At 38.5% G+C, this 27,704-nt stretch overlaps 1 protein-coding gene across 3 annotated transcripts in view; it reads right to left on the bottom strand.

Moving 5' to 3' along the window:
- Nucleotides 1–4,360: 4,360 nt before the first annotated feature.
- Nucleotides 4,361–27,704, bottom strand: part of PRMT8 (protein arginine methyltransferase 8) — a 58,197-nt gene continuing 34,853 nt past the window's right edge. For all 3 annotated transcript variants that reach the window (XM_063148590.1, XM_063148592.1, XM_063148589.1), the window contains exons 4-11: nt 26,419–26,574; nt 21,444–21,507; nt 18,233–18,375; nt 17,762–17,849; nt 14,569–14,684; nt 9,964–10,114; nt 7,593–7,714; nt 4,361–5,809 (exon numbers count right to left, since the gene is read on the bottom strand). In XM_063148590.1, coding sequence (XP_063004660.1) covers nt 5,726–5,809; nt 7,593–7,714; nt 9,964–10,114; nt 14,569–14,684; nt 17,762–17,849; nt 18,233–18,375; nt 21,444–21,507; nt 26,419–26,574 — 924 coding nt within the window. In that variant the 3' untranslated portion in view covers nt 4,361–5,725. The remainder of the gene's footprint in view (nt 5,810–7,592; nt 7,715–9,963; nt 10,115–14,568; nt 14,685–17,761; nt 17,850–18,232; nt 18,376–21,443; nt 21,508–26,418; nt 26,575–27,704) is intronic.

The raw sequence follows: 27,704 nt of genomic DNA, 5'->3' as shown, positions 1-27,704 counted from the left end.
GTCATCTGTGAGCAGTGGTCTGCTTCTTTCTCTGTCTCGACTGTGTAGAACACATTTTTTACCTTTTTTGTGCCTATCCCCAGAAGCAGCAGCTATTTTCAGGGAACACTCTTGTTCCCTGTAGGCGTACTACTGCCCTGGCTCACCCCAGTCATCATACTGTGCAGAAATACCAGTTTTCTGGGAAATCTCTAACTGATGATTCATGTTCTCTTTACTCTAAACATATTGTTATATCAGACCTGAAGCATCAGGTTTATTCCTTCAGTTGCTTCTTTAAAAGATTTGTAGTTGCTGTTAATTCACACTTAATTTCTAGGAAGTTTAGATGCCATCTAAAGGATTTGTCTTCTATATGACTCCCACATGTGCTTAGCAGATTAAGATCTAAGATGATCTCTGAGAAATGTTGAAAGAAATGTTTCAAAAAAAGGTAAAAACCTCCCCCTTTTCCAGATGGAACTAGTCTGTGAATGCTTCATGCCTATTGAAAAAGAAACCCCCTGGCTTAGTTGTATATTCCAACTAGGCAGATGCACACACTGGCATAAACTTAGGCCTTATAAGCTAATAGCCATTGCTCATAAAGTGTGTTCTCCATGGCACCAACACAGCACAGTAAGAAAACTGTAGATCTCTTTTAAATAGTGATCCTTGGGATTATGTTTGTTGCAAAACCCTTAGATGCATTTGTTAAGCACTGTGTAGCAGGAAAAACATAGCCTGTTAGAAGGAAGAATGGAGGAGGAAAACATAGCCTGTTAGAAGGAAGAATGGAGGAGGAGGGATTGCAGCTGCATAGGAGGTGTAATTCATATTTTAGGATGCAATGATGGATTGTGTAGGGAAGAGGGAAGTTACCATGAGGGGACTGAGGTGGGAAATAACTGTATCTTCCAGTGCCTTATGGAGAGTGAAAAGAGAGCCAGGCTTTTATCGGGGGAAAATAGTAAAATAACAAGAACCAACAGTCCTAGGTTAAAACGAGAAATTCCAGTTGAGCATTAAGTGTTCCTGTGAGATTATCACAACACTGGAACAGCTGCCCAGAGAGCCTGGGAGGAGTCTTTGTTCTTGGAAATCAAAGAATCCCTGAATGGTTAGTTTTGGAAAGGACTACTGAAGTTCATGTAGTCTAACCCCCTGCTCAAGCAGGGTCCCTTAGAATCCATTACTCAGGATTAGTTTCCAAGTGATTTTAAAATATTTCCAGGGAAGGAGGTTCTAGAACCTCTTTGGCCAATCTGTTCCAGTGCTTGGTCCCTCACATAGTAAAGTTCTTCCTCATGAAATCAGAGAATATCCTGAAGTGGAAGGGACCCATAAGGATCATTGAGTCCAACTCTTGGCCCAGCATAACATAGCCCCAAGAGTCATACCATTTGCCTGAGAGTGTTGTTCAAACACTTCTTGAACTCTGTCAGGCTTGGTGCTGTGACCACTTCCTTGGAGAGGCTGTTCCAGTGCTCAGCCACCCTCTGAGTGAAAAACCTTTTCCTGCTATCCAACGTAAACCTCCCCCAACTCAGCTGCATGCTGTTTCCTCAACTCCTGCTGCTGGCTCCAAGGATGCAAAGGTCATTACTTTTCCTGTGCATCAGTTTCTGCCCTTTGCATCTTGTCCTATTGGTTGGCACCACTGAGAAGAGTCTGGACTCATTCTCTTGGCACTCCCCCTTAAGGTGCTTACAGACATTGAAAAGGTCCCCTTGCAGTCTTCTCTTCTTGAGGCTGACAGGCCCAGCTCCCTCAGCCTTTCCTCCTGAGAGAGATGCTCCTGTCCCCCAGTCATCCTCATTCCCCTCTGCTAGATCTGCTCCAGGAGCTCCATGTCTCTCTTGGACTGGACACAGCACTCCAGATTCTCCTCACCAGGGCTGAGTGGAAGGGCAAGATCACCTCCTTCAACCTATTGACAATGTTCTTCCTAAGGCACCTTGGATACTATTGACCTTCTTGGCCTCAGGGGCACACATCTGGCTCATGTACAGCTTGTTGTCCACCAGCATCCCCAGGTCCTTCTCTGAAGAGCTGCTTTCCAGCAGGTCAGCCCTGTACTTTCTAATCTTCCTAAAGCAGGGACTTAGTCTTCATTATGTGCATAGAATACCATGTATAAACTTACCTTCTAAGTCAATGAAGTTATCTATAATCAAATCTGTATGTGTTAAATTAATTTCTTAATTAATACTAAATTTAAAACAAATCCTGTTAGAAATTATCTCTGAGAAGGTTCTTCAAATTAGCACTGTGGTAAAAACCTGTCTTGGGTATTACTGGGTAAATATTATCTCCTCAGATAATATCCTTGTTCCCATTTTGGACAGTTTCAACTCTTATTAGAAGTCTAAGACAGTAGTAAAAGGCTGTAAACCCCTAATTATGCACATAGAAAGGTCCCCAGAACAGCCCCTGCAAAAACCAAACCTGAAACTATTGACATCTGGCAAGGGTTAACTGGTGCTGGGAATAAGAAGCTCTTATGAGAATAGAGCCATACTATGCTGTTCTTTAGAGAACCTTGGGAATACAGTGGCCCCCTAACACTAGGGACTACTTCCTTAATCCTGTCAAGAACTGCAAGTGTGAATTGCCCACTGTGTCTTTTAGAGGCATGCTCAGCATGGAGCTTTTTTTGAATGCTCCTTTTTGTTTCAAGTGACAGAACAATCCCTGAGGAGTGCTTTAATACTTCTGCCTTAAGATCAGAGTCAAGACAGAAGCGACCTGCTTTCTCTTTTCTCCAGCGCTGTGTTACTCATCAGGGACAGTCTTTTGTGTAAATACTGTATTTCTGTTTCTTTCTCATGCTCTGTCCTCAGCTCATGATCTTCTTTTCCTGTCTGTGGGAAGGGAATTAAATCTTTAAAACACGTGTCTGTTTCAGCTCTCAACCGTCATTTTGTCATTATATCTTAATGCAAAGCTTTGAAAATCAGTGGCTTGGGTTCAGTCCTGGGTCCATGAGAAACTTTCTTATTAAAGCCTTGAGAAAATGAGGCTCAGACTGTGTGGTAGTTACCTGGACTTGGATTGCTGAGGAAAGCCTTGTAGCTGATTGCACCTGACCTGCGAGGTCTTTGCATACCTGTTTCACTGACGCTGACCTAGCCCATGCTGTGTGTGCCGAACTCACTGGTGCTTTCAGAACCTTGTTGGTAGGTAACAGCTTTAATGGCCTTGCAAGCCTGCATTTGCTTTTTGATCACTGTGATTTGAAGGCACTCAGCACTCCAGTAGACACTCTCAGTTCTTTCTCTCATGGAGAAATACATTATTTTTTTTTTGATATGAAGAAAAGCAGAAGCTAATTTTCCAGGATGGAATGTGCCTGAGGTGTGGTGACCACCTCAGAACTGTGCCATTAACAGTATCAGTCAGGATGTAATCCTGCAACACTAAAGTGAATGGGCACTTCAAGTACGAAGGCAAGGCGGCCACTATTGAAGAGAGACCAACACTTCACTGTCAACAGTTGAAAGATGAGGCAGGGAAATCGATGTACAGCAGTTCTTAAATACTTCTCAAATTGGTTAATGAGCAATTCTGATCAAGCGGGGATTTTTTGCTGCTTCTTGACCAGTGCTTTCTGTCAGGCAAAAATGAAACATTTTCAGTAAAGACCCTTGGGAATATTTTTTTTCCTTTTTTATTCTTTTTTTCTCTTTTTTTCTTTATTTTTCTTTATCTTTTTGTTTTGTTTTGTTTTGTTTTAAATAAGGTATGAGACTTTTCCCCCCTTCTTTATTATTCTTTTAATATTAAAGTTATTAAATATTTATGTTGTGGGCTAGAGAAGTGGATGGTTTGAAATGCTTTCAAAGTATAATTTAGGCAAACAAAGTAAAAGTCTTTCCTCTTTCAGTAATAGATATCTCAGTGATTAGTGGCAAAGAAGAATATGAAAGCATTGTTTGAGTGGATTTTTATATAAATAGAGGATCTGAGAGAAACTATGGTAGATTTCCTTACTTAAAATTCCTAGAATCACAGAAAGGGACTAGAAAGGGACTTTTAGATGTTTTTTTCCCAGTCCATTACTGAAAGAGTAGCTGAACTCATTCCCTGAAAATGACAGCAATATTTCACAGATAAGCTCAATTTTGTAAGGTAAGTTGTTCATCCTCAATCCAAAAGTATGAAAGAAGCTTTAAAACAACAGTGGTGAGCTAAATTGCAAACAGTATCTTTTACTGCTGAATTACAATTTAATTTCACTCTACATAGATACCATTTGATAAAATCCCCAGATCATATTCTTAAAACCATAAGAAAATGGAGGCACTGTACAGTTTCTGTGGAGGAAAAATCAATAGAAACAGGTTTCTAAAAAGTGAGAAGTTGACAAATACTGGCAAAATACATCTTCAAGTATGCTTTATTTGCAGGTGATTAAAAATATTTTTAGGCAAAAAACTAGTCAATCTTATCCAGTACAAGATAGAACATGATTTAGTGCCTAATGCCAGACGGACTGGAAAATGTGTCGATAGGACTGGTGATGCAGTTGATGAATTACACGATTAAATGGCCCACATTCATATAGTAAAAAGACCTGATGCATACGTATGAGGAATTATAAGCACTTAATATTTTAACAATAAGCAGGAGATTTGGTACGAAAAACAAGGGACTCAAGGGGATGGGAAAGCTACAGACATCTTAGTAATATCAGAAGCCATCGACATTTTTTTTAAAGACATTAACTTGCTCCTGCAAATTACTGCACTCTTGAGAATAGTATTTGCAATTTAAAACTTATCTAAAACATCACCAAAAGGTAACACGAATTCCTATTTTTTAAAAATTATTTTGTATTAAGAATTTTGCAAAGAACTGAAATATGGCATGGGCAAGAAGCATGAATTATCCACCATTTCAGAGACTTTGCATTCATCACATTTAAATACTAGGTGTCTGATTTCTGAAAGTCTCATGCAAAATCCAGCTATAAAAACTCACCACAGAATATTTTCAAGGATAAAAAGCTAATGTTTTTTAAAGCTCTGACAGACATCCAGTTGTGAAGGTGAATTTCAAAACTAATGGTCCACATTTTCAGAGGACATTCAAAAATATAGTTGTTGAACTTCCTGTAAATGCCCAGCTCTTATCTACACTTTGCATGGAATATTTACCAAAGCTATAACATCGGACAGTTAATGGAATATATCACTGCCTAGAGTAGCGCCAGAGGTAACATCAGTATCTTTCCATAACTGCGTAATGAGAATTAATTAATCACAAAACAAATTCCTATTATGAAATGACTTTTTTTTCCTCATGTACAATATATATATATTCATTTATATTGAATATAAGTCCAGTAATACTATCACAGTAATGTGCTGTAGTAGTCTTTCATAGTGAGAAAACTGCCCTAATCATCTTTAACATGCAAAGCTTGGAAGAACCAGAAATTCACAGTAAGTAATACAATTTGTATATGCATCTTCTGCCATCCTAAAGTTAACCAGAACACTCAAGACTGTTGCTTATTTTTTTTTCTATGTTTAACAAAAGCTACAGTTCTGTATACTGTACATTCACAGTGGGATCCCAGCCCCCTGTACTATCTGCAAGAAAGATCAGGTTACCACCCTCCATCAGAGTAAACATTCTAGTATTTAATATAATAATCTTGTGATCAGTTGTTCCTAGCTTGAAGCTCAGCAGTTCAAGACTTGATAAAATTCTCCTTTTCATCTCTCTGCGAGGTTTCTTGCTAACGCATTTTGTAGTCATTAGATACTGACATTTCACATAGCTGTCCTTTAAAATCCAAGTCTACTGTGAAATCCAGGTCACGCTGTAAAAAGATTTAAATGCAACATGTAAGTAAGACCATAAGTTTACTGTATTAATTCAGTTATCATTGCTTGGGTTGAAAAGACCAGCAGATTCAAAAGATTCCTGTGGTGGTTTCTAACTTCTGGTTTTAAATGGTGCTAACACTGAGAAAGCAGGCTGTAAGATGTTTAATAGCATTCATCATACAATCTGTGCTTAGGTCCTATTTCTATACTCTTCCTGAAGTGGATTTAATGTCCTGGTTACTTCCTGGTTTAGGAATCTTCTGAAATGCTGTTATCATATGTATCCTATCAAAATTTTTATCTCCCATTGAGATGCTCTTAATTTAGGCCGAAGGGCTTTCCCACTAGGGGGTTGTTGCAGAATAGATCTAGTAAACCTCCCATTGTACAGTCATTTTTTATCTTATAATGACACGTTTATAGGGAAGAGGCACTACACAGCCCTACAGAAAGAAGCTGTGTCTATGCAAGCTTTTGAAAAACTTCATGTTTCAGAAGAACAAAGCAGTATCAAATCCTTTTGAACCGAGGTGGTCTCTCTGTCTTATGACAACTATCAAGAACACATTTATTTTAGCACCCAAATCTGCATTCAGGTGCTTACTGTTGTGTGAACAAATTTGAGATATTTTATTCATTTTTCCCCTCTCTGAAAATTGGTACATTCAAACCAAAAGAAAATATTCCAGTCCCCTTAGGACAACATAAAGGTGGGGAAACAGATTATTTTCCTCTTTCAGCAAGTAGCCTTAGGGGTGAATGTGTTTGTTTTAATGTCAAGTTTATTTTGTGTTTATTTCTCCCTCTGTATCAACACTACCATATCTAGTCTGTGTTTGGTATAAAAATGGAAATGAATAAAAAAAGGGAAGACAATGAAATGTTAAGATTTGTTGCAGTTAACAAATGCAATTTTTCAACAGTTACAACTGCATAGATGGATTACAGGTTATTTTAACTGCTGTTTACTGTAATAGAGAGTGAAGAGATACTGCTGAATATTTTTGGCAGACAATGGTCTAGTGTTTCTCCCAGAAGCCATAATTCTCATGTTTTGTTCTACCCAGCCATAGGTTGTCTAGCAGACCGTGTCTCACAGTCTCCTTACCAGTTAAAAGAAGCACTAGAGGGACTCAACCCATAGCAGAGAAACTGAGGAAGTTTTCAGCAGTCATGGTAGTGTCATATCCATCATACTTTAGCTTTAGTCTTAAATAAAGCATCTCTATTTTCTATGGAAAGGCACAATTTTTAAACAACATTTTCACTCAGTTACTGAGTTCAAGTACATTCGATCAGTGAGTTCATACAAGCATTCCTCTGAAATGTGTTACTTAATTTCCTGTTGGACTGTCCTTGGGCACTGAGTGGCAAATCACTCAGTGCTCATAGATGTGGAACTGAAGTGCTTACTCTTGATCACCCTGTGTTGGCAGAAGGGATCTTTCCACTGATTTCAGTGACACTGTGAAAAACCCCTTGCCTGCTTGCGTCACAAAATGTGAGTAAAGCTGATTGCAGAGGACAGCTGACTCAGTGATGCACCTGAATCCTTTCTCTCTTCCCATGCTAGCCTGCTTGCAGGCTGACTTCTGTAACATTAGCACTGCTTTACCACTGCTGTCATCAGCTTTGGTGAGGCTCTGACTGGAGCTCTTCCTAATAAACATGAATGCCTTTAGCACACTCATTGTTTTACCCCTATGCATTTTCTTTATTGCGGATCATAGCTTGTGGTCAGTAGAGGTGGAGTTAGGATCAGGGATGCTGACTTACCACATTTTTTGCATTTGGTTTCATGGATATGGTCCCATAGATTTCTTCTCCTCGTCTCACAGTTAAATAGTCCTCCAAGTAGAAGACAGTTTGCTTCCAGTGAGTATAAGGAGCATCGGGTGCTAAAAATACATATATATGGGTATTGCTTATTGAAATTTCTTAAATGCCTTGCAAATCAAATTATGACTTGGAAACAATTGAGAAAAATCCTTTCTTTTCATAGAGTACTTTATGTACTATATTAGGAAATATGCTTTGGAACACAATTCTGTTGGCTGTCTGGGAGTTGTCTTCCAATTTTTACTTGAATGTGTCAGATGTGAATCACACCCAGCAAGAAAGATTCCACAAAAAGGGTTACAGGGCAGGATAGGCACATTTTTATGCTTTTCTTTCAACCCACACATGTTCAAATTGGGAAAATCTTTACCACTAAGTGCTTTGAATTTCAGAAATCAAAATTAGTTCAAAAAGCAATGATAAAAAAGCATGAAGGAAAGGTCCATCAAAAATTATTAATCGCAGTGTTGCAGATGAAACATTTGACTAGTGATCCCAAACCAGCAAATTTTTTAGTTTCCAGGATAGAGCGGATAAAAGGGCATTTGCACCTTGATCTCTTTTGGGACTATTAAAAGGCATTTTGGGCAATTTGCTAGAGATGGAAACTGGTCTAAATTAATTTCTAGTCTTGCTTAGCAGAATCACTTTGAGGACCCTTTGCTATTTCAGGTTTTTAATTTACTTCTTTGGTTCTATTTCTGATTTAAGTTTCAATCTTTGAGCAGTGCCTAATGATCTTGTACTGGTCACTTTTTGTTCCTACCATTCTTGCAGTGAAGAGCATCTAGGAACCTAAGAATAGCTGTAGGAGCTCAAAGACTTCCTAATTTGGCAAAAAAAGCCTCTGATAAATTTATTTTTCTTCTATTTGTATCCCTTAGTCACATAAGGTCACTGTATGGTATCATTATTAACACTTTAATAAAATAATGATTTTATTTCCTTTCAGCATCAATGTTTCAAAAAAATTACTTGGCTTTGAAAATTGTTTCTGACTGGGAAAATACTGATGCTTTTTTTAAAAACTAGTACAACAGGAATTTTTAACTCTTTTCTAAAATTCTAGAATCAGAAGATCTATATAAACCAACTTTTTTCAGAAACTGTGCTGGAAAATTGGTATTGTCGAAAGGAAAAGGATTTTACCAGATAAATTCTGTCTATTTGTCCAGACAGTTTTAATGACTGTTAATCCCAATTGTTAAATGAGATATCTTCTTGTAGGAGTTCTGATCCAGACTGTTTACCATTTGGACATGGCTGTGTAAAATTTCTAACTGAAAACATGTCAGACTGAAACGAAATTGAATTTATATTCTAAGTCATAACTGCTGCCTTGTACACACCCACGTAGTTGGTGTGTAGGGCCATGTTCCCTAGAAAAGCCTGACATAACTGGAAACTTGTGCCCTAACAACAGGGGGTGTGTGTAATGCAGGCCCAGGTCTCCAAGTCCACCCCAAATTAAACACTTATTCATAATTTATGAAGATACATATCAACGAAGCATGTTTTGACATGTCCTACAAGCTGGTGAATTTTACTGAATTCAGTGCAGCTTTGCCAGTAGACACCAGCTGAGAATCTTTACCGGTCTTCTGCACAGTAGTGACCTTCAGCAGCAGATGGCCAAACAACCTTTTCATGGAGTAATTCTTCTGCACCTACCACATCATGATAAACTGAACACTTCACCCTCCTGTCTAGACAAAGGCTGTCTACAGGATGAGGTTTTTGCATTTATTGCAAGACTCTCTGGTTTATTCAGTCTGGTAAATAATGCCTTAAGGGAATGGACTTATTCCTTTAAATATCTGCTCACCAAGGCAAGTTAGAGTTTCACATCTAGGTTGTTAGAGACAACTCACATAATCAGTATGTGTGTTTTTATAGCTTGGAGAAAATGGTAGTTTTGGTCTAGGCTCTGGGGCAAGCTTTGTTAGGTTTTGGATTTGCGGAAAACTCGGATGCAGAGCTGCTATTTCTCTCTGAGTTGATAATTCTCTGTCTAATCTGAGAAACTTGACACAGGATTTAGATAGAACTGGCAAGGGACATAAATTCACAGGTCATAATTCCTGCTGAGCTCTAAGCTTGATAGCCATTGTGAAATTCTGCCTCTGTTTCCACAGAATTCCTAAGAGCTGTTGTCCTTTCCCCATCCCGCTCACCACCCCCAAAATTACAATAGTTTTTATCACTGAAATTCAAATGTGGTGGTACATTAAACCTTCCTGTACCATCTAACCAGCAGCACTGATAGACTGATAGCAACAGAAATGAAATTAAAAGAAATACAGATTACCTGTAGAAAATCCCATCTTCTTGTGGCACTTTGTAAATTCGATATTAAAATAGGTGACCAAGGCATGAATGTAATCATTGCGTTGAATTTGGAGGCAGAATGCAGAAGTAAATTCCAATTCCTCAGTCTTCACTGTATAAATATCTACTTCCTGTTTGGAGGTGAAAGAAATGACATTTACACGCAGATGCCTGTGACTCTCAGGTTAAGTGTTAAAATGAGGTACTTTAGTATCTCATTTAATGATCAGACACAAAGATGACTGGCAGCTTTTTAAAACTGTAAGCAATCAGAGGGGTATTCTAATATACCGAATAACGAGCAAATGAGGCAGTTATCTCACTAAGCTGAGAGAGAGGACTCTCACTGAAGAGCGTGTGTTCTTGGGAATGGCAGGGAGGGCCTGTAGGAGCTGGGAAAAATCAGGCTAGAAAGGTGCTCTGATAAATACAGGTAGATGTTGAAATGGATATATAGGTCCAGTTCAAGATCTTTTATCATCAGGGACTGTCAGCATGAGGAAAGATGCCAGAGTTGAGTTTTTAATAAAAATAACCTTATTTGTTTTTGCATCTCTGGAAAGGAAAGCGATTTGACATGTCAAGCAGTCAAAACATCTGAGGCACAAGAGGGGCCTTCTTTTTGATGGTGATGTTTTCTAGTTATGTTTCAGGTAATTGATTTCAAACAGTGAGCACAGGGATCTTGCTCTTGAACAAGACAAACAAATTATGTCAATCATACTATGGCTTGATGGCAGTAGTTGGACGGGACAATGTAGTCTTCAGGATTGCTTATTTCCATCAATATTTAAATCCCACTGTTCAAGGCTTAAACTGTGTTTTTCAGATGGATCTGATTTTTCTAGCTAGGTACTGCTTTTATCTATGTTGTTTCCAAAAGTTGTAGTGATGATAGGGAGGATGGTAAGTCTGAAGTATTATTCTAAAGCTGTGGGAAATGTGTGCGCTTTCTGGTTACTTCATTGTTCAGTCTCGTTGCTCTGGTGCCCTTATTGCTCATGAACACAGGGAAACAGAATTTTGTAGGCAGAAATCCAAATTTTCTCTACCAGCTGTAGTCAGGAATTGTGTGTCTGACCTCACCAGCATTTCTTAAGACTTGCACTGCAAGAATGGAGAGCAGAGTCCAGACTGCCCATTAGAGGGCTCTTTTAGCCTCTTTTAGGACTCGTGCAGAAATTGCCCTCTGTAATCTAAGGTAGGACTGCAAAAAGAGACATAGAAAGATGCAGCCATATTTCAGTTACTGAGGTCTTTGCATGGACCACATATGTTTTTATGAGACTTGGAAGAGGAAGACTTATGGGGAGATGATTTAAGCAAGCCATAGCTCTGGCCTGTCTGGTTAACATTATTGTTCAAGAACAACTTAACCATAATAAAAATTACTCTACTGCATTGCAACGACACCCTGAGGCATTAGTGTTTATCCTGTGTGACCTATGCATATAACTGGTCATTTAAAGCTGTGACAACCTTAAAATGTTTTTGGCTTTTTTCCCTTAAAAGAGGGTAAGAAAAAAGCATGGTAGGAATGAGAACTTCTGAGGTCTCTTGGCAGAGTTCCACAGCAGCCTGCAAAATTTGCTTTGCCAAGCTAAACTGGACTGGTGGGTGATAGCTGCAGACTTCTGTAAGTTTTAGTGTCTTTTTAGTGATCTCACTGTGGGGAAATTGGGACTTAAGTCTAGTGATGAGGCACTTAAAAGGGAGCTAGCTCACTCTCTCTGAGCTGTGTTTGCTGTGCAGGGTAAAGTGGAATCAAAAGCACTAGGAAATATTTTCATTAGAGAAGTCAGTAGAAATTTCTCAAAAATATTAAACAGATATCCTAAATAAACTGTTGGTCATTTTTTCAGTCTATTTTTTCAGGACAGAAACATAGCTTTTATACAACGCAAGGTAAGAGACATTTTTTATTAATTAATATAATTCTGAGAATGGCCAAGTCTGGTTTTGGTGATCTTGAATTGTACTCTGGCAACCATATATGCTTATATAAAATGGCAACACTTGTTACAGCTAACTGCACAGGAGACAAATGACAGAAACTGGAGTTAAGGTTGCTTCTAGAGTGCCATGGCACCTCTTTCCTGTTCTCCTTCCCAGACAGTCAGGTTATTCAGCTAGGACTTTGTGAGCATGGAAATAAGGTAAATGTGCAAATCTCAGTGGATGTCCAGGTTTGATGGAGTTCTTTAATTTGTTTGTTTGTTTGTTTTTTGGATCAGAGAAGAAACCACAACTGTTTTATTAAGTATGAAACAAACTTTTCCATATTTTTGGGCAGTGTTACTGAAAGCAGTAGGCCCCCAGCAGGACACCTGTACACTTATTCCCGAGTTCACTTACTGATTTGGGTGGTTTGAAGATGCTTTGTTCTCACTACTCTCCCTGGCTGATTTGCTGAGGATGTTAAACACAGGATTCATATTTGGCAGGACAATTCCTGTGTCCCTCAGATGTATTTAAAAGATCATGCACAAGAGAATGGCTCTCACAGCAGAGAGGATGCTGCATTCCCTGCATGCATCACCCCTAGCGCGCCTGTGGTCCAGTGCCTAAAATTCCTTAAAGCATTCAGGACTTGAGTTACATCCAGTTTCTGAGGAGTAAAAAAGAGGAAATTTTACTCAAGTCTCCAGCATGTCTGGTACGTGCCATGGCTACACAGCATGCACAGTTGATGTCTTATTTTGCTGATTTTGTAGAACCATTCAGAGCATCTAAATTAAAATGGAATAATTGAAATAACTGCAGAAGCACAAGGCTCTGACTGGTCTCTGAGGTATGTATCTAGTGACTGGTCCATCCAATGACTAATGTAGAGAGAACTCAGACTCATCTGGTAGGCACCCTAAATTAGCTGGCTTTGGGTTGAATACAACCCTAAAAATCCCTCTGTGAATCTAATATGAACAAGCTGTGCTATCCAAAAGTGCTGTAATAAAACATTTGAATAATTAAACATTATGGCTTTGTTTATTCTCAAATGTTTTCTTAGGCTAATATTATTCTCTGAATTCACAAATATTTTCAGGAGAAAAGAAATGCATTTTATATAAATAAATCATGTGCAAAAATAAATTAAATTAAAAAATATATAACTACAGAATCTGTTTTTTTCCTGCTTTCATATTGCTATCTTGAACACAAATCTCCCTCCTTCATGCTTTTCATTGGCAATTTTCTCTTTGCTTAGTGATCAGTTTGTGAGATTAGCAACTGATTCTGGAACGGAGGGTGGTTTGTGCTTGTGTACTTATTACCTGCTTTGCTCTCATGGTGCCTCTACATGGTACAGCACCATTCAGTTTATGGACAAAAGATGTCAAAACTAAATATAAAACCAGAATAGAAACACTTGGAAAATTGTTGTCTGTCATCGTAAACGAAATTACTTTCAAAGACCTTCTAAATAAAGCGTTGGATTTGCACTTCAATTAAGGGCGTGCAGCTTTTTATTCCAGAGCAGCCAACCCATTTTGCTCCCTGATCTCTTTCTCTCTGGACATATTTCATAGAGTCTAAATAGCTGTTTCTTTTGTGTGTGCTGCAATTTTAAATCGCCCTGGTTGAGGCTGTTTTCAGGCACAGCCATCTTGTGTTCCCCTCAGTGCAGATGGACTGTGCATGCATTCGTACTCATGCAGAGTTTCTGCTTCTGTTCCTTTGCTTTCAGTAAAGGTTTTGCAGACTGGAGGCACAGCTTTCCCTTTGCATATGGGAATAGTTAATGCCGTGTTTTTCACTGGCAAAAAGTGAAAGGGAAAAGATAGAACTGATTCTTTGGGATAAACGAGCTCTTGGATTCATGGACCTGGTACTACCAGTGCTATTGATGCAGACAGCCTTGTTCAGGACAGTTGTCCCACATGAGGATTCCTTCACCTGAAGGGAATTTTAGAGCTTTCAAGTGTTCCTGCAGGCAGTTCCTTCATTGTTAACATGATCTTGTGAACAGGGTTTAGTGACCTTTCTGTCTCACATGTAGAGCAGGGTACCAGTTAAAACTCTGGGTGCAGATGTTGGGGCTGAGAGAGAATTCTATATAAGGCTAAGAATTAGGAAGTTAGAGAAATAAATTGAGTTCCAAATCTGATCACATGTTCTGCACTTAATTATTTCATCATCAATTCAGAACTGATGCTTAAGACTTTCTTACTGCAAACAGAATAATTTACCCCTTCTCCTCAGCAGTGCTCAATCAGCAATTTCCAACCTCTATTTACTAAAAGGCAGGGCAATTAAAATTCATATCTAAATATACCATGTCTCTCTTCATCCAGTATTTGCACAAGTAAAATTTGTAAGACACAAGGAGCATCTTGCCTTTGGGAATTCCATAAGAAATCAAGGTATCAGTGTTCATGCTCAGGTCATGTGACAATACTGAGCACGTGAAACATGCAAGACCTGGCTAATCTAAAACTGCACAATTTTCCTTCCTAATGTGCCAGCATTCTGCAATGATGCCTTCTGCAGCTGCTTCAAAGCAAGCAAAACACAAGCAGCAGGTCCCAAAAGAGCCCTGCAGTTAGGTGTAAACAGTCACAGTGAGGTCTATTCAGAATTACCAAACCTTTATTAAGCAGGCGTTGGTCACCACTTGCTTTGGATCTACTATGTCCACCAAGGGCTCCTTCATGGCAACATCCCTAATACAGGTCATGTCAAAGCCGTACACATTCTCCCACCCTGTCAGGGCAAATGGATTTGTCAAGGTTAGCAGCAGTAATAGAAAATATTTTTTTGCTTCTCAAAGCATTTTTCTTTTGAAAGAATTTCTACCATCCCCTAATTTTCAGATGTCTCCTTCAGCTCTTTGCTCCCTGCCCCAGCTGGGGCATCTATGTCATCTATGTCATCATTGCTATTTTACAGGTAATGCAGTTCTGGCAAAATAAGCCCTCAACGTATATCTTTGAACTCGTGGCCGTTATTTTTTGGTGTCTCCAAAACTGTTTTATATGAGATTTGTCAATGATTTTTGTGGCTTTAGATGCTTGTGATTGTTGACCAAAATCATCTGATGCCAGGCTGAGTGTTGGGGTTTTTTTTTTGTTGTTGTGGTTGTTTTTTATTTTTTTTTCTCATAGATTCCCACTCAATTGGCAGTTTTCATGCTCTTTTGATTATTTTAGTAGTTTTAGTTTCAGCAAGAAAATTACTGGCAGGAGTAGAATTGCAGGTGTTTCAATAGTTGGGACTCCAATTTTATGATAGAAAAGCAAAAGGTTCACTTTGAAAAGATTTAAAAGCCATGCCAATCCTCTATATTTGAATTGTTCTTCTGAGTGTTCCAATAGATGCTTCTTATCATGTTGAGGATTTTTTGCAGAAAATGAAAACATTGAGAAATGAAGAAGTACACTGTCTTTGCTTTTAAATTTGTTTAACAAAGTGAAAACAAGAACTGTCAAACAAGTGAAATCTTTGTCTTCTGAAGCATGTAAGTCAAGGTCCATTCAGTGCTTCATCTCAACATCTAAACTGAATACCATTTTTTATAAATTACTTGAACAAAAAACAAAAAGTAAACAGATAAACACATTTGTGAGCATGTTTGAAGTGTCTCATTTTTTTAGGGCACAGCATTTGAGCTACTGGGGTTTCCAGAGGAGTATGACAGAAAATGTCATGTGATATAAAAATCTGCATATTCCTAAATTGGAAAAACATGGACACGAATGATTCTTTGATATCTCTTTATTGGGTTGTGAATTTTTCAGCATTTAAAGGGAGCTGTAACTTTTGCTTCAGGCATCATGAGTATGTGAGAACTTCAGATTACATTTAAAAAAGTCATACATTTTTATGTGATTACTCAGAAAAAATTAATTAGGAAACCCTGAAGAAACAATTTATTAATTCTTTATTTATTATTGGGGCCTCTATAATTTACTGCACCTCAGCCCACATGGGATACCTTTGAAATATGTGGCCCAATCTGTCTTAGGGAGAGAGCTGTCAGAGGAGGTAAGAAATAAAATTATATGTTTTACATTTTGCAGTAAATCAGAGTAATTGACTGTAGTAGTGCTCTCTGGCATTAATCTTCAGTTAGAAAAATCAGAAGTTAGATTTTTTTAGAAACCTCATATTGCATTATTTCTTTGTCAATATAATGGTTCTTGAACACTCTTTAAAATGCTCAAGTCTGCATCTCATATGAAGGCAAGTCTCTATCCTCCTTAAGAGAGAAAAAGATGAAAAACTGAAATGTAAGGAGACACCATCAAGGATTTAGAAATGGAAAGGAGAGAAGATGGTGGTGCAGATAGTGGGACAGAAATAACTGCAGACACAGAGGTATATAAGGTAATGGGGGGAAGGGAAATCAGAAGTGAAATCAGAAAGTAAGGTGTCTTAAAGGAAAACAACATTTTAGAAGAGGAAAAAATGACTGTACATTTTTTCACATGGCTCAAAATGAAACAATTTGAAAACAGATGTATTGTCTGTGAGAAAAGAAAAATATTAAAGTCTAGAAATGAAGGCATTCAAAAGCAAAATGAAAGATTCTAGGCCAAAATGGCTCTGATTCCTTTACAGAATGGATGCCTCATACATCCATTTGAGTCTGTATATTTTGTAAGGAGTTTAACTGTCAAGGTCATCACATAGCTGAGGAGAAAAATCTAGGCTGTGCTTGAGAGGGAGTTATAATCCTTCCTGGCACCTACAGAGACTTCTTGTCACCGCCCCACTGCACTGGGCTCGCTTTTGACCCAAAATAGCAATTTTGACCAACTGGCAGTTCTGTGTATTAGCACTGAATTTGATTATAGAAACACCAAGCCTCTTTTCTGGGAGGAGGTGAGAGTCAAGGAATGAGGAGTTAGGCATTTTTATTTAAAGGTTGTCTGAACCCACTAATTTAACCCAAATTTTCACATGTATCTTTGGTTAATAAATCTGCTTAGGAATTTTGTGGTTATTTTTTTCCCATAATGGAAAATACCTTTAAGTGAAACTGCTCAGCTTTGAAAAATAAATAAAATCAAGAAATGTTGAAAAGAAGAATGAAATAATGTAAAACTTGTTCATTTGATCACAGCAGGAGTCTGGACTAGGTCACTTGTAGATGTCACTAACAGCACCAGTTATTCAATGATACTTCAAGGAAACTCTCCCAACATTTTAAAAGAAAAGGAAAGGTCAATTTTATGCATCTATGAAGTATAAAAAACCCCAAAATGAGAACCCTTTCTTAACATATAAGTGAAATTTAAATTTCTGATCCTTATTTTTAATTTAAAAATTCTCACATTAAATATTTTTTGAAAACTTATATGTGTTGTGGTTTTTTTTTTCTTTTTGACAAGCAATCATGGAGATATAATTTTTTTCTAGGTTTATTTCTTCACATGTACAAATTATTTGCATCTTACTACTTTTATATTTTTGTTATGTTAAAAACAAAAATAAGGGCCTGAATGGCAAAAGAATATTACTGGGCTTTGTGGCTGTTATGATGGATTATATATTTATCAAAACAACAACTAAACTAAATCTCCTTTAATCCACATTTTAAATATAGCTAGAGGTATTAATACAGCTCTAGGCGAAGTCTTCATCAGTTTATACATGCATCTCTCCTTAGTGCTCTTTAAATTACTGCAAATTTCCTGAACTTATCAGCAGACCAACATTTTCTCAGAGTCCACATTCATATTGGAATTCTGGCCTGCAGAGATCACAGTAGGCTACTGGAAATGAAAGATTTTAGGGAAATAACCACAGAAAAGTGTTACTGGCAGGTGCTTACTCACAGTGAATTTTGAAGTCCTTGTACTGTCTGTCTTCAATTGCTACCACGTACAAAGCAGCTCGGTCTGGAAACATTAGCCCTCCAGGTTTCTGTTGATGAATTGTGGGGAAATGGATCTCGTAATCTATTCACCTGACAAAGACATCACATTTTGAACTGCACATACAAAAACCAGACAAGCACCCCTTGCATGCCTTTATTGTTTTCCTTCAGATTTGCACACCAGCTTTAGCCTTGCAGCCTGCGGCAATGTCATTAGACAGTGTCTAGGCAAACTTGGCCGGCCAGCACTTGATCAAAAGCAAAGCTCTTTCACTGAGGTTCCCTTTGTCATCTCCTCGTTAAAGCCTGGGAAATGGCCCTTGGAGATGTGACTGTGTCTCGTTATGGCCACAGGAGGGAAGGGAAAGCTTGTAGTCAGAAAGTAAATGGTGACTGCTCCAGCGAGGAGCACGGCATGCAGAGCACCTACCAGCCACTTGTCTCGTGCGAAGATGACTGTGTTTAACATTGACTCATAGAACAGACAGTAACCCATCCACTCGCTGATGATGATGTCTACTTGATCCACAGGTAATTCAACTTCTTCCACTTTACCTTTAAATATTGTGATTACTGAAAAGAGAATCCAAAGAAATACGTTTCACATAATAAAACACCTAAGATCCTTACTGGTGAATGTCAGGCTGACCTTTTCAATATGATTCTCTTCTTGAATGCCTGTCCATAAGGCATGACTCCATGTGACTCAATGCACTTCACACTTTAAAAACTATTCCAAGTACGTATAATAAATAGCAATTTTAGTAGCAGTATAAAAGGAAAAAAAATAAACAACGCAAAAATCAAAGGCCAAAAAAAACCCCCACCATGTCTAAAAACAACAGAAAAATAGGTCTTACCTGGTTACCTGTATGATCTCATTTTAAAATGCCCTTTAAAATTTGGCAGATTTCGAGATCATTGACCAAGTATAGCAAAGAATCCACTTAGAAGCATTTAAACATCCCTGCAGATTTACACACTAATGCTTGAATGCTGGGCCATATTTAGTTCAGTTGTAACAAATAATTTTGTTTTAGGACCACTACACAAGTCATCACTCATTCCTGCTTAAAAAAAAAAAGAAATCCTATTTACAAATGTATATTCAGCTTGTGCTAGATAATTTTCAGAGTATGTTTCTCTCATGCTTTTATTGCTTGTTGCAGTGGATAAAGTCTCATGGTTCTGGATTCTTCCTTGAAAAGGTAACAGATGAACTTGAAATTTAGGAATTAGGTGAATATTTTACTTTTCATTACTAATTTATAAGATTACTTCACTACTCTTAATTAATGGCAATTTTTAATGACCGGTTTTTATTGATGAAATAGTCAACATTCAGTTTCAGAAAAATTAAGGTAATTTAATTTAATATAACTTAGCTAGAACTAGGTTAGCTGGCTGAGTCTGGAAGTGTGGGTTGAATGATTTTTGGAACTCAGTCCAGGGAAAAGGAGGTTTTGTTTTTCCCAAATACATGCAGTACTAGTATTACTCTAACCAGATGTGGCCACTCGACTTGCATAGCAAATTTTTAATCCAGACTGGCCCCCTAAGAAATTGGGAACACTCTGACTCAGACTGGTACCACAAAGTATCAGCTGTAAGAGGAACCTGACTGGAAAAGAGCAGAGTTCTCTTTGCCATTCTTTAATCTCATTTCTTTCACAGTTAGTGATTCAACAGTTCATCTCTTGTTATACTGAAGAATCCTCATGTCTATAAGCTCCAGCCATGAGTTCTCTTTAGTTCTCTTTTCTCCCAAGAACTTCCACTGCCCCAATTCTTTTGGAGTGAATTTTAGTGCTGTTGGCAGCTGCCAGAGTGACACACCTGGCTTTGAAGCCCCCTGCTTATACCCAGAACAGTCACAGTGAAAGCAGCAGCAGCAGCAGCACTGGTTCCTCCCACCTCCCTTCACCTCATAAGGCATCATATGGGGACAGATTGTGCTGTCCCCAGATGTATTGCCTGTATCTGTTCTAGAAGCAGTGGGTTTTCCCTTGGTTCAGCCCCTTTTGCTGACTTTGCTTTGCTCAAAACATTTGGGGGGGTGGGGAAAGGAAAATTTCCATGAGCAACAAGATCCTTTGGCTCAGTACCTGGCTGCATTAAAATAGAAGTGAATGTGGGTCAGTGTGGAGTGTGAAAGTGTAAATGTTGGTTCAGGTGTGCAGTTTGCAGACCAAACTGCAGTCAGGCAGACTGCTGAACCTGCCAAGTCTCCTCCCAAAGGGAGAGGGCTCTGCTCCTGCCTCCACAGTTTCCCAGTGCCTCTCTCCTTGTAGAAACAGGAGGGAAAAGCAGAGATAAAAATCTTCTGCACCTTCTGGAGAACACTGGAACCTTCTAATGTATTCTGACAGTGGTTCCTTCACACACAACTCCTCTGCTGGAAATCCAAACACAAATTGATCCACAGTGTGCTATTTCTGTCTCTAGCCAATGAAAGCTGTTCTGGGAACGCACAGCCTCTGCATCCAAGGTTTAGGACAACCACAGAGGTCACACCTCACTGCTTTAGTGCCTTATCCCTACTGTGGAAAGAGTATTTTCTGCTTCTTTGCTTCCTTCTTTTCCTGAACCAAGAGTTGCATAGGCTGGCTGGCCCCTTGTATCCCACACCACTGCTGTTTCACACCACAACACCTGAATGCCCAATAAATGTACAATAAATATTCCTCCCAGAGAGCTCAGGGTAGTTACAAACTGCCAGTGATGGCAAGAAAAATCAGAGCAGATGTGAACCAGCACAGAAACTCATTCCTGCACATGTGCAGGAAGAGCATCAGCGCAGACACAGCTGAAAGTGGGGGCACTGGCTACAGCCCAGCCATGACCTGCTCTGCAGCAAAGGCAAGCTCTTCGCAAAAAAGCACTTCAAACAGGAGCTGTCTCACGGCCTCCGTTAAAAAAAGACTGACTTTTTAGGTTGTTACAAAGATATCTTGAGTGCTGTGATTTGGAGGAGGATTGAAGGCATGAAATAGAACTTGTTGGGGATTATTTTTTGCTAAGGGTTTTCAGCAGCTTGGGGTTACATCTAAGTTTTGGTTAGTTTTTTGTTGTTGTTTTTTTCTAATTTAGATTTTCCACATACTTGGAAATTTCATCAGCTTTCATTTCAATCAAAAAAGTTTTATATGATATTTTTATTTTATGATTTGAACATTTTCATTTGTGTGAGTGTGCATTTTGAAAAGGTTTTGAAAAAAGTATTTTCTTAAAGTGGGGAGTCAGAAAACTTAGCAAAAAATTTTTGCTTTAAACCTTATCTCAATTTGAATGTCAGCATAGGTGTTTGTATTTCTATTCTGTTTAAAAGAGAAGGTGAAATTCTAATGGCAGAATTAATTTGATAAGTTCAGTTCTAATTTAGGGTCTTCCTTCTCCTATGCTAAACCGAACTTCCCATTGATCATTTCTATTTCCTTTTTTCGTCTCTGATACATACAGAATTGACAGTAATTCCTGTGAGGAATTATTGTAGTGCCTAGAAAGAGGTGTTTAGTTTTGCATTTACATAAGTATATTCTGCAAAACTACCATTCACATGTAAAACACACAACATAAATTAATCAGCAAAAGCAAAACAGTTATCTTCTCTTTTTCCTGAAAAAAAATTATATAAGTCTTACTGTTGTCCAAGTGGTTGGCCTTGATAATTTTTTCTGAGTAGTCAGATATACTTGAGCATTCAATCTAGGAAAAAAATAAAAAAAAAAGCAAGATAAAGAGCAATTTATCTGTTAGAGAGCTCAGCTGTGTGAATGAAAACTATCTACTGAAGGCAGCAAAGACTCTACAAAGCATTTAACCATTGATAAAGAGTAAATCAAACCTGTGGGGAGGATCATAATTAATGATGTTTTAATATTTAAATTGCTGTCTGTGTCTGAGTTAAAGTGGCTCCTGTGGAAAAGATTGCTTTAAAAATTATTGAAATGTGAAAAAAGGTGTTTTACCTACAAAATGTACATTATTAATTATATTTAATTTATTCTTGGTACTACAGAGTATTGCCTCCTCCCCCACAACAATCTGCTGAATGGAATGAATTAGGATGATGCTACATTTCCATATATATTTTAAAACAAAATGCATTCAAACTTTGTCAATAATATTAAAATTCAAATATGCCAATACTGGTCTATGCCAAGAAACAATTGTTTTCAATGTAAAAAATCGATATTCTTTAGAAAAGCTGCTATTCCAAAAGAATCCAATAATTTAACATACAAGAAAGAAGTGAAATTTTCTGTTTAAAATAATATCCAGATCTGCATGGCTTTTTCTCTGAGCAGTTCTGTGCTTTTTCTAGGAAAATAATTACAGAGTGCCTCCGAGTTTTAGATTTGCCCTTAAACTTGGTAAACTTGCCCTTAAACTGTGTACTAGCATAAAAGCATTTTAGCAATGACCTCTAATATTTTTTAGAGAAAAACTACATTCCAAGAATCTCTCTGGGTTTTGTGCCCCTTGCAAATCATGAAGGCCAAAGTTGCTTGTAGTCACTGAATCAGTTCCTAATTTACCTCTTCCAAATTCGGCATTAAACGGACGATACTACTTTGCATAATCCTTGTCTCCCTAATTCCCCTGTGGGAATGTCAAATAGAACTATATTATCTCTAATGAAGTGGTTTATATAGCCAGTGAATCCCATTTAATCTCTAAAAGCTAAATTGTGCTTGACCTCTGAGACAGCACTCACAGATGGCAGGACAGCAGATGCAAGGACACACAGATCTTTTATTCTTTTTATATTGTGCACAAAACAGATAATAGCAGTCATAATATCAATCCCAGTCCCCATGGGAGCACATTGATTCTGCTTAGCTTGCCTGCAGATGTAAACCATTCCTAAAATGTGTCTCAATGGCCTGAGCATAAACCAAAACTGGCTTGTGGAAAGGAGCACCTGAGTGCCAGGCCAGAGAGTTCAAGGAAGAAATCCTTTGGGGTGAGTGACATCTTTTGGCTCCATCCAGGTTCTTCCCTTACTGTAAACTGTATGGACTGTGTGCCCTGTCTATATTACTGCCATTATACTCATTTTCCCTGTCTTTATACACATCTGTCTGTTATTTTCAATTCCATTGCCCATTTTGGATGGTTTTTAAATAAAGCAGGCGTAGGTAGGTGTTCGGAGGTTGCTTTCCAAACTTTCTAAAGAACAAGTGCAAAGAAATAAAAAGTTCTCTCTCATGAATGACAACAAGTTCCCAAAAATCAGTTTCAGATGCAAAGAAGCAAAAGAATAAAACCCCTCAACATTTAAATGTTTCATGAAGGAATACATATTTCAGAAAAAAACTTGCTTTAGGGTGGCTAAAGCTTTTCATCTGTATTTTGAATTGGACTCTATATGGTGGTTGAATTTTATTTTAAAAAGCAACCCATTTCAGAAAAAAGAAAACTGAATTCTGCAGGTGAAGAAATAGAGGAAAAATTGGTGTTGTCAGATTTTTTTTCTCAGTTTTCTTTCAAGTCAGTGATCTGCTCAAATCTGCCCTATTTAGCAAAGCATTTGGATTTTATGAAAAGCACATGTTCCAATAAAGAAAGTCTGTACCTGAGTTTATAATCACAGAATCATAGGATGGTTTGGGCTTGAAGAGATCTTCAAAGGATTGCCTTGATTCAAGTGAAGGATCCTGTTCTTGGCCATGTTGAAAATCACAATGTTCACACAGGCCCACTCCTCAAGCCTGACAAGATTCCTCTGTGTGGCCTATTTTCCTTCGAGCATATCAGCTGCACAAAGCAGTTTTGTGTCATCTGCAAACTTGCAGAGGGTGAACTCAATCCCACCATCTATTGTCCTTAATGAAGATCTTAAACAGCAGCGGTCCCAGCATGGACCCTTGAACTGCTTCAGCTGTATCTGGTTCTGTGTGTGCGTATTCACCTCTGCTTTCATTTCACTTCTCAGTCTTCAATCCACTGCTGCAAATGTCTTCTCTTTTACTGTGGTCTCTTCCTGAAACAGTCACAAGATCCCCAGATTTCCCCTGGGCTGTGTCCTCATCACCACCTTTTTATACAAAGCAGCTGACATCTAACATCAGCCTTCATTTTCTGTGTCTGTTTAACTCCTTCTTTCCTGCACTGTTTTGTTTGTCTGAAAATAGCACGGAATTCACTGCAATGACTGTCCTGAATTTTGTATGACGAAATGCAGCAGATGAACCAAGGCTTCAAGGGATATTTTGTGTATTTTTGTGTCCCTCACTGACCCCTCCCAAGCACCAAGAGCTATGTGCCAATTCTATCTCTACATTTCTTACAACAGCTCCCCTGCTAGATTAACATCACTGCATGGTACCCTCCCACAGGGGTTAGGGCTCAGAGCAGGTGAAGAAAAAACAAAAAATGAGGGGGCTGGTTCTGCTCAGGTTATAGAAGAGATCCTCCCATTCCAACAGGAATCTAAAAGTATCCCAAAAGGGCTTGCAAAGAAAGTAAAGTCAAACTCTTTTCTGAAATGCACAGGGACAAGACAAAAGTCAGTAACTATGAGCTGTGGCAAAGGAAATTCCTGCTGATTGTAGGCCTGGAATAGGTGCTGAGAGAGTATTTAGAGTCTCTGTACTTGGAGATTTTCCAAATTGGACTGGACATGTCCTTGGCCAACTTGATGCAGCTTTAAGTTAATGATTCTATGATTTACATCTCTTGAAGACCCAGAGATAATTCTAGCTGTTGGCTTAGGCAGTGGCAAGGAATAAGTTCTAACAGTGAGTAAGAAGGGATAAGAAGAACCAGACAGAGTAGTGGATGAATTTGAGCCCCAAGAGGGAAAGTGTGAGTAAGAGGAGAGTGATTTCTGTAGTCAAAAAACCAACACTCTGCATTTGTCAACAGTTTCCACATCATGCTATTTGAAAAATCACATTTAACTGTAGAGAAGAAACTGGAACATCACAGCTCTATGTAATAACTCATGGCAAATGTTTGCTTTTTAAATGGAACACTCACAGTTTCCAATTGCAAATATGACCATAAATTCTCAATTTGACTATAAGAAAGCCACTGCTAGGTCTGAAATGGCTGCTTGTCCAACACAAATCCACTCTGCAGCTTGCCGTGTACAGGGTTCATTGTGAGACAGCTCATCTGACAAGAAGGTTGAAACTCTGTGGCTGTAGCACAAGTTTCACACCTAAGGGAGTTCCTCTGAGAGCTAAGTTCCATGGATTGCACACCCACCAGCTTCAGCCATGAACAGTCCATCGGTGAGCTGGCACTCGTGTGCCACTCAGCTTTATAAAGTCCCGAGGTAAGGACTGAAAGTCCAAAGGGGGAAAAAAAACAACAAGACCCAAACAGGAAAAAAACCCCTCACAACAACAACAACAAATGTGGAAAAGTATTTGCTTTTCTTTTACTTGGTGAATTTTCTGCCAGTGAGCTGGCTCACTGTAGAATCAGATAAGCACCAGTGCCAGCACAAGGGAGGGAGGGAGACCATATGGCCAGGGATCTGAGAGATGGGAAGGTGGGAGCACATCACCATCATTTTGTATATGCTTATACTTCTAGAGCACTGCAACATCTTTGCATGAGACCTGCATTTCTGCATCACAGAAAGCTGCTGGATTATCCTCCCTGAGGCTTTGATGTAATAAATCATATTAATAAATAATACTTGGTTTTCAAGAAAATACCTTCCAGCTGCCTATTGCGAGCTTAAACTCCAAAACTTTTTCCATCTATCTATAGTTTCAGACTCTAGTCTGATAGTCAAATGAGATACTCAGAAGTTACACTGGATTTTGAAAATATAAGCCTGAGAATTGAAATGGTATTTCATGTATCATTACCGGTAATAAAGACACACAGTTTGGGTACTTAGTGACATCAGTGTCCTCAAATGCACAGATGTACCCAATTAAGTTTTAGTAAACTATTTTTTTGAAGTACACTGAGAAACAGGATCTATTTCCCCTTTTCTATGTTGCATTATGTCTTCAGGGCAAACAGAAGTCCAAAGCAAAAAGAAACTGCATTTGTCATTTTAGAGTCAGTAAAAATAAGTTTGAATATACTTAGTAAGCAAATCTATGCTCTCCATAATGACTTCTCTGCCGAGAACAGCACATTCATGCTCCTAAAGTTCAATGTATTTAAGGTAATAATTTCCTTCTGCCTCTGAAAAGTGTTATTGTTGGCACAGAAAACATGCACATGCTTTCTTGCACAATTTGCTGAGTTGTAATATGCAGGGAAAAGTGTATTAAGGAAATGTGTTTCCAAGACTACAAAGTTGCAGACCCTGAAAATTTAAAAAGCAAGATAGTTCGCTTAACCCCTCTGAGTAGGAGTGAGTCTCTTTAACATTTTTTTTCAGCCAAGAAGAAATGTGAATATGTACCAGAACACCAAAGGTTCCACATATGAAAAGATATTTACATCCCCCTTTGGAAAAGGTGCAGCAGTGCAAGTCATAGAATACAACAGAACTGGACTGAAGTCACTATAGACTAAGCCATAGATGAGCTTGGAGAGTGGAATTTCAAACCAAGACAAGTAAGAAAAGGTAAATCACGAAGCCAAATTGTCAGACAAAATGCACAAACACTGAGAGAATGTGAGAGAAAGTCTTCTTACCCCATATACCTTCTTGGCTCCTGCCTTTGCAGCAAACATGGAGAGGATTCCCGTGCCACTTCCAACATCAAGGACAATCTTATCTTTAAAAACATGTTTATTGTGATACATTGAGTTTCTATAGGTTAATGTGCGCACTTCATCTTTTAACATTTCCTGTGATGAAAATAAAAGGATTGTGTCACTATTTGAAATGCTTATATGCCTTCCACACTGCTGCTGAATGCATTCCCTTGCTGTCATTTAGGCATTATTAACGCCCAACATGAAGGGTTTCTCAAGTACTTTGGGGTGCACACATCAAAGCAACAGTAAAGCGCCAGCTACTTAGAGCTGAATTATTAAGAAGCAGCATGATGTCCCTTGTATGATTTTATTCTGCTATTACTTCACTGTTACAATCAACAAGCAGAATGTAATCTAACCACAGCACTGCTCTGGGAATAGACAGAAGCCATACAGAAATCCAAACTTTCCTTTCCTCCTAAATCATGCACAGCCCAGAGCCTCAGTGGAGGGACCTTCTGAGGTTCCTCTTTGGACAGAAAAGAAATGGCTTCAGAAGACATTGTACAACAGCAGGCTTGACAATCCTGCCCAATGTGAGGCAGAAGCCCACAGCAGAGCTTAGAAATTCTGTATTGTGAGGTCCTCTCTCACTGCTCTTTCCACTCATTTTCCTGATCATTTTCCAGAATGTATTAATGTATCACCTAGACTACTATCTCACTAGTTTGAGATATCATTGTTAGGTCCTCATTTTTGATGCACTGATAGCAGCAGTACATTCATTTAATTCCATCAATACCTTGCTTTCTCTTGTACATCCATCAGTCAAACTATTTCAATAAAAAGGACCATGCTCAAGACCCAGGTGCCATTTTTAAGGGAAGCGTAGACCATTCAACACAGACTTTAGTTTTCTGAAAATGCTTCTGTTATGTCTGGAAGGCTGAAGGTTTGCTTATTCTATTGCCTAATTTCATAGTTTAAGCAAGTAGACAAATGAGTTTTTCAATTTCAGGATGAGAAGGATCTGTTCACTGCCCAGCAGTCTGAGGCAATCGTGAACTGGATTGTTACACGTATCAGACGCTTACTCACCTGTCTTGGCAGGACACTACGTGTGCTCAGTAACTGCAGATGAATAAAAGGCCGCTTTTATCATAAAGCATGGTAGCATTGGCGTCAGCAGTTCATCACCCCTGGAAAGGTGTGAGTACACCCTCATATGTGGAAACTGTTTCCACACATAATAAGAGCAAGAAGGTAACTGGGAGTTCAGC

This window comes from Melospiza melodia, chromosome 2 (assembly GCF_035770615.1).
Source record: "Melospiza melodia melodia isolate bMelMel2 chromosome 2, bMelMel2.pri, whole genome shotgun sequence".
Lineage (NCBI taxonomy): Eukaryota > Metazoa > Chordata > Aves > Passeriformes > Passerellidae > Melospiza > Melospiza melodia.
Note: the sequence above shows the minus strand (reverse complement) of the source record. Positions and strands in the feature narration are given on the sequence as shown.